The 7,428-nt window shown below is 33.7% G+C and overlaps 2 protein-coding genes across 3 annotated transcripts in view; both read right to left on the bottom strand.

Moving 5' to 3' along the window:
- Positions 1–871, bottom strand: part of LOC148940081 (transcriptional repressor NF-X1-like) — a gene marked incomplete at its 5' end in the record, with an annotated part of 11,854 nt that extends 10,983 nt beyond the window's left edge. The window contains one exon of the mRNA XM_089106071.1: positions 238–871. Within this exon, the coding sequence (XP_088962197.1) occupies positions 238–871 (634 nt within the window). The remainder of the gene's footprint in view (positions 1–237) is intronic.
- On the bottom strand, positions 840–7,174 carry LOC148940080 (uncharacterized). 2 transcript variants are annotated; one of them, XM_089105859.1, is made up of 2 exons: positions 7,097–7,174; positions 840–1,854 (listed from the first exon to the last, which is right to left on the bottom strand). In XM_089105859.1, exons 1-2 carry the CDS (start codon positions 7,146–7,148, stop codon positions 902–904), a joined length of 1,005 nt encoding a protein of 334 aa, XP_088961985.1. In that variant the 5' UTR covers positions 7,149–7,174; the 3' UTR covers positions 840–901. The 2 variants fall into 2 exon arrangements, with proteins under 2 accessions (XP_088961985.1, XP_088961986.1); XM_089105860.1 differs by lacking the exon at positions 7,097–7,174 and adding an exon at positions 4,618–4,724.
- Positions 7,175–7,428: the final 254 nt, after the last annotated feature.

Below are 7,428 nucleotides of genomic sequence, written 5' to 3'. Positions count from 1 at the left end.
AAATTCCCAAGCCAGTTACCGCAATTACATATTTGCATAAGCAAATTCGCATTTTAACACAAGAAATGCCCAATATTTTAGAATTTCTTTTATAAAAAATGCAAAATATATTTGCAACATTTTTTAAATACTTAGTGCAAAAAAGAAAGGGGGGAGGCTGAAAGGAATCGTCAGGCCCCAACAACCCCTCCCATTGACAGAATAAAACACAGAACTTTAAATAAACAAACTGCTTACCTCCTTGCATAACTGCAGTACTAGCCCATTTCTTGATGCAGCCAATATGATATACATTGAAACAGGATGGACAAGACCAAATGCCTTGACTTTGTTTAACATTATCACAACATACCATGCACTCATATTTTGCATTTGAGAGTAAATCAATCAGTTTTTCTCTTTGATCAAAGTCATTAGAGCTTTCTCTAAATAGTTTATCAGCTTTCTTTTTACCGAAGTAAGCATTCTCCTTAAATTTCTTTGAACCAACATAGTTATGCTCATTGTTTCCATAATCATAACCATAATTTGCTTGTGAATAATCCTTGGAATCTCTTTTAGATGTTGAATAGCCCCCTCTTTTCTTTCGGCCTCTATTTTCTCCTCTTTTTGAAACCTTCAAGGGCTTGCTTGCATAAGCAACAGCCCTGGTAGATGATTCTTGTTCAATAGTTTCATCTTCTAATCTAACTACCACTGTGTCTGACCCTGAATAATCACTAGTCCTAGAGTCAAAGTTGCGTTTGTTATATCCTCTTTTACCTCTGTTAGTGCCTCTAGATGCACTGTCATATGATTCTAGTTTAAATGTCTCTGTATTTGGCTGTTCATGATAATTAGTGGTCCTAGACCCAAAATAGGGTCGAGTGTATTACTTTTTTCCACTATAATAATCACGAGATTACGCGTGTGTTTTTTCAGAAGCTGACTCTTTATTTTGTTCTTTAGGGTAATAGGTAGTCCTATACTCCAAGTTATGTCTATTACATTCTTTCTTTTCTCTAGAGAAACCTGTAGCTGAATCTTCACAGGGGTCTAAAGTAACAGTCTCTCTATTTTGTTCTTCAGAATAATCACTGGATCTAGAGTTAAAATCGTGAACGTTATACTCCTTTTTGCCTTTATAAGAGGAGTGTGTAGATTTTTCATGTAGTGTATTTCTGCTAATACCTTGATTTCCATATGCCAAAGTTTTCTCTTGTTTATTTACAAAAGCTACCCTTGAAACACCACTCTTGGGATACACAGCCTGTCCTTCCTCTCTATTGTCGGCACCAGGAAAGCTTACTTTATAATTATCACTGGCCAAACTCTGACTAAAATCTCTTCTGTCATTAAAGTTTTTTCCTGATGAATTGTACTTTTTAAATTGCTGATTCCTGTCTGTATAATGCTTTCTTGTTTCCTCATAATAGCAGCCATAGTTATGTCCATCTCTTTTATCAAACTGTTTGCCAAATTGAGTGTAATGTCTATTGCTTTCTTTATGATAGTTTTTTTTAGTATTTCTTGAGCTTGAAATATCTGACTGGCTGCGATCTTTACTAGGAACCTCAACATCACCATTCTCATCATAGTTTTCTCCATCTGGAAATCTACTGTTTGAAGCGCCTTCTGAATACCTATTGACTGTGGCAGTATCTTCAGAATTATATCTGACAGAATTGTTTCTGTATACATCTACTCTTTCTGAATAGCCATGGCCTCTGTAATTCTTTGAATAATATCCATTTTTAGGATATCTTGGACCTGAAGTCCCTGACTGGCTTTGATCTCCACTGTGGCCTTGCATGGTTCTGCTCTCTTCTTGGCCTGATGAAAGATTTTCTTGAGCCATAGATAATAGCCAGATCTCTAGAAAATAAAAACACAGTAAAAATTTACAAAAACAACAAAATACTTGATACTTGAACAAGGATACAAACAAAAGGACAAGCATAACAGCATTTGGGGATGATTGTGCATGCTTTTTGTGTAAATACATGCTTGAGCCATAAATGACTGTCTAATAGCTAGATCTGTGGAAACTGACAACACAATAAAAAAATTTACAGAAGAACTGACATCTTTTTCCATTATTAATTCCTTCAAACAGGGAAACATATCAAGCATTTACTCCCTCTTTCCATCAAGAAGACCAATCATATACAAAAAATAAAAAGTAAAATTCGTCTTTAAATTTGGGGAAATGGAATACTTTTGTACATGATATTTCTTCCTTTTTATCCTAAAACATGGGTGCCGTCAAAGGGGACAGATTGAGCATTTACCCCCTCTTCCCAGTACAAGACAAAATAAAAAAAAATAAATTATAAAGTACTTCTAACATCAGTTGGTACCAGGCAGGACAGTTCATTGTCTAGTTCTTGCCCAGAATAAGCAAATAAGAATCATACAGTAATCAGAAAAAACTGTGGTTACAACTTATTGCATACTAGTTTCAAGTAAATAAGGAAAAAACTTGCCCCAAAGCTTCTCAGTGTTGTTGGTGACACTAGAATGTTTTTATCCAACCCTCCTGTGCAGTTATAAGACCCACATGCCAATAGCTAGGCACTTTTAAACTATTTACCAATTGTGTCTACAATCTTAGTAGCCTAGTGTCTCCATTTGATTCATATTCCTAGAAAAAGCTTAGACTAAGGGCCTTAAGGAGTAATTCATTTTCTTTGTAAGAGGTAGAGGAAGTAATAACAATATTTTGTGTCCTCTTTTATTCATTTTCATATATCTAAATTACAGCAAATATCAGGTAAGTCCATAAATATATATTCCTTTCCAACTATTGCTAATCATGGTACAAGTTTCCAAGCAGGAGAGGGGGGGCAGATCTCTAGAAAATGACAATACAATCAAGAATTTGCCAAAAAACTGATATGATTTCTTCCATTTCATGCCTAAACATGAGTGTCAGCATGGACTACAGATCAAGAATTAACCCCCCTCTGTCCATTAGAAGACTAAGAATTAAAAAAAGAAAAATACAAAGCATCATAATATTTGGGAAAACGCTGCACTTTTCTTACAAAAAAAAGCTTTTTTTAAACCTGAACATAATTTACACTTTACTGGAAAAAAACAAAAAACAAATGATTGTGGACTGTCAGTTTAATATACACATTCTGATATTTATTCCTTAAGGTTTTAATACATTTTTTCGGTAAAATTCTAGTTTAGCTACTTTTCACTATTTTAGAAAGGGGTCGGGTCAGGAAAATTAAACTTTCAGGGATGGGTCTACAGGCTAAAGTATGTCCCGGAAGGCATTTTGAAGTACCTACCTCCATTCCTTCTCCTTCTAGTGGGTCCTTACCTTTGATGACCTTTAACAATCTAGGTGTTATAAAAGTGAAACATTGCAAAATAGATCTTCTGTTTAAATGAAGTACAACGAAACTGTTTTCAGCTTCACAACTTTGCTTAATCCCAATTTATAAGGTTTTAAAGATATACAAATACATTTCCTAAATTTAAAAAAAAAAATTGATATAGCTTAAAATTCTACTCAAATAAGATGGACTTACTTTTCAAGACTAAAGTCAGAGAAAAAGAAACTGATAACTTAAAGTTACGGTAAAATTTTGATCTGTCAAAATTTCAATAGATATCAGTACCTGTCAAGTAGACAAGACTTAGAAATCAGAAAAGGGTTAACATAGAAGCTTGGTAATACCTTCCCAGAGTATATTTTTGGCTCTGGATTCATTGCAGAAAGTTTCATTTTTCTAGCCTTACTCCTTTCCAAGATAGTGAAAAGTAGCTAAACTAGAATTTTATCTTTTTTTTTTATTTACTAAAGTGGAAAAATGAAAATATTTAAAATGTTTAAAATATAAAAAAGGACACCAGCCCTTTCAATATCCAATCGGATGAGCTGCTTTCAAAGTTTCATTGACAACTTCATCTATACAAAGTGCCCTTCTCTATATATAAAAAAAAAATTGGATGTTTGGGGAAATGATGGGCATGGGGAGGGGGCTGGTTGCCCTCTATTCACTTCCGACTATTAAAAATGGCAGTAGCCCTTTCAATACCCAATCGGATGAGCCCCTTTGAACTTTCTACAACAACTCCTATATGAAGTGCCCTGGCCTAAAAAAAAATATATATATATATAAATATATATATATATATATATATATATATATATATATATATATATATATATATATATATATATATATATATATATATATATATATATATATATATATATATATATATATATATATATATATATATATATATATATATATATATATATATATATATATATATATATATATATATATATATATATATATATATTGTGCCCACCTCACTCTATTTAGGTAGTGCTATTGCACTGCCCATGATTGTAAATTTTTGTGTTTTTCAGAGACTAAGTACTTTTTTTGCAATAACCACCCAAATTGCAATGGATATGCTGTTTGATAGTGACAACAGTGATGTAGTCTGATAGCTTCAAAATGCTGTTTTGGAGACTAATTCTGAAGATGCAAGTGAATCTCTTACTTCTTCATTGACCCAACTCAGTGATAGCTCTAGAATAATTTTCAAAACTTGACAGCATTGGCAACAACACCAATGAGGTAACTGAAGTAGAAGATATCTTACATTTACAATCTATCAGCAAGCATAGGTTGACAGCCATGAAGTGGAATATTGGTTCAAAGTTTGGAAAAAGCAATGGCCCATGAAGTTCAAAGTAGGCTACATTCTAGCTTACACCCAGAGTGGATCACTTAGCAGTTTCCTTTCCAGTTGCACTTTTTGAGCAAATTAAATTTGCAATGAATTACAACATGATTCAGAGAGCAAAGAAAACACCTGGTATGACCCCACAAGGGATCACATATTCTTCAGCATAATTATTATGATGAGGAATTTGGAATTTCATGGCTTCAAATACATTGACAGTCATATATCACATCAGTAAAATTTCTGAGCTCCTGTCAAAGGTTCAATTTTATACTATCTGAGTCAACTTCAAACTATTTCAAGCTGGCCAAATACCAAAAAGAGAAGAGGCAATCTAATAGGCCCAGGAAATTCAAACTACTAATTATGACCTTCAAAAAGGCTTGTTTGTTCCTGCCAAGAGATAGAAACTGCAATACAAGAACAGAAGATCCCTTTTGATGAAGTTTCCTTGGCAAATTCAGACTTAAAAGATTTATACACATCAAACAGTGTTTTTCAGCTGGTTCCAAATAGGTGTATATAGCAATTTTGTAGCTTGAGTAAAATATTTAATGAGATATTAGAAACGGAAATTTGCATGGTTTTAGACAATAGAGGAAAGTTACCACCAACAAAGGGGGTGGAAGCTTGATGAAAATTGGGAAACCACAGTAAACATGTCTAAGGACCTCAAAACAGAAGCTCTTGCCTTCTAAGGATGTCCATTTTGGTGGCGCCTTTTGCTCTTAAATGCAGAAGTTATTCATAGAAAGTGAGAAGTGTTAAAAACAATGGGAGCTTGATCAGTGTGACTTGTTAATTTCTAGTCATTTATTTACACTTTTAGGGTTGCAGGGTTGTACTCCAACCCTTCAGTATAAAATCAATGGATCCTTCTATGAGGAGGGTCTACAGCATGAAGAGTAGTTTTCTTGGCCATAATTTCCCAACTGTGTCTGTCCTACCTTTACTTGCTCTTATTATTGCTCTGAGTTGTAGTTTTAGACTGTATCCCCAAAAACAATCATTTAAAAGGCACATAATTACATATTGCAATCTAACCTGGTAAGACCTAGCTCAATGGGATTGGCCCTTGATTAAATAAATAAAAAACAAGTTTTTTCACCTGAAAGTAAGGAGCAGCATTAAAACTTGAAACGAGCAGAAATCATTACGACTACCACTCTTTACACCAAAGTTTTTAGTACTTTATAAAAGCTTCTGATTCTAATTAAACAGCCCTTGTGTTTCAGGAGTTGCTCTTAAAGAATTGGGACAAAAGGTTGAAATATGAGGAGGAGCAACCCTTCTCATATTCGTAATGATTTCTGTAAGTTTCAATGTTGCTCCTGACTTAGGTGAAAAACTTTTTAAATAATTTCAAAAAAACTTATTAAATATTTAAATATTTTCAAATAGTTCTGGGAAATCCAGCTCCTCCCCACCCCCAAAAAAAAAATCCTCCATGGAAAGATCCTCCCACGTGCCCCCCCCCCCAAAAAAAAGTATCTGTATATTTCCCAATAGCCAATACTATATGTAGACAATGGGCAAAGTTCATAGTTTGTCCCCCTTTCCCTGGGGATGTGGACGGTCAAGTCATCCTCAAAGACATATTTATTGGATTTTTTGATTATGCTGAACAAAATAGCTATCTCAAAATTTTGACCAGACAACTTTGGAAAAAAGCAGTGGGAGGGGGGCTAGCTGCCCTCCAATATGTTTGGTCACTTAAAAAGGGCAGAACTTTTTATTTCTGATCAAATGAGCCCTCTCCAGATATTCTAGGATAATTAGTTTGATACAATCACCCCTGGGAAAAACAAACAAAAAAAAAAATGAACATGCATCTGTGATCCTGCTTCTGGCAAAAAAAAAAAAAAAAAAAAATTCCACACTTTTGCATATAGGAGCTTGAAACCTGTACAGTAAGGTTCTCTGATACGCCAAATTTTATGGTGTGATTTTCATTAAGATCACTAAGTGTTTTGGGGGCGTTTCCCCCTTTTTTAATAGTAGGGCAAAGTGTTTCAGGCTTGTAACTTTTCATGGGTTACATTAACCTTGATGAATCTTATACTATTTGAATAAGCATCAAAATTCATTCTTTTGATGTATCCATTGTTACCAAGACTCTGTTTCTTAGAGTTTTGGTCACTATTGATCTGCATTGCTCCTTACTTACAGTTCTACCATAAACTGTTTGATTTATTGAGCATAGATAAACTAACACAAAGTATTGCTTGATTTAAATAATATCATCCCTCTGTCAAGTGGGCAACAAGCTAAAAATGTGTCATTTCTGTCAAAACCTTTATAAAAAGCAATAAATTTGAAGAAAAGGTGAAGTTGATTAAAGGGTACTGGAAGCTATATTAAAAACAAAGAGAGTAATAAAGAACTAGATTTATACTGTTAGAGCAACATAAAGCACTGCAACACCCTTTGGTTGGCTTTATTGACATTAAAGTGTTGCAGAAGCAGAACTTCGGTTTTGTCTCTTTGTTATCTAAAAACCCCCCAAAAATTACTGCATTTTACATAATAATGGAAAATTATATAAGAAAACCTAATTGACAAATACCATTTATAATGAACTATATCGGTACTTTATGTAAAATCATCATAAAAATGTAAAAATTCCGTTTTTTGGAGTTTCGGTTACTATTTAGACGAGCCACTCTTACTATACAGTTCTTTACCACAAACCCTGATTACAAACAGGAAAAATCCTACAGCTTTTTC

This window comes from Artemia sp. Qi Xiang Cuo, chromosome 20 (assembly GCF_049724085.1).
Source record: "Artemia sp. Qi Xiang Cuo chromosome 20, ASM4972408v1, whole genome shotgun sequence".
In the NCBI taxonomy this organism is placed as follows: Eukaryota; Metazoa; Arthropoda; class Branchiopoda; order Anostraca; family Artemiidae; genus Artemia; species Artemia sp. Qi Xiang Cuo.
The sequence above is the reverse complement of the archived record's forward strand: the minus strand, read 5'-3'. Positions and strand labels throughout refer to the sequence as shown.

Excerpts from the sequence above, each read along its gene's own strand:
- LOC148940080 (XM_089105859.1), bottom strand. The coding sequence starts at position 7,148 with ATGTCAATAAAGCCAACCAAAGGGTGTTGCAGTGCTTTATGTTGCTCT. Across the intron at positions 1,855-7,096 it reads TGCTTTATGTTGCTCTAACA|AGATCTGGCTATTATCTATG; the intron begins GTATAAATCTAG and ends TTTATTTTCTAG.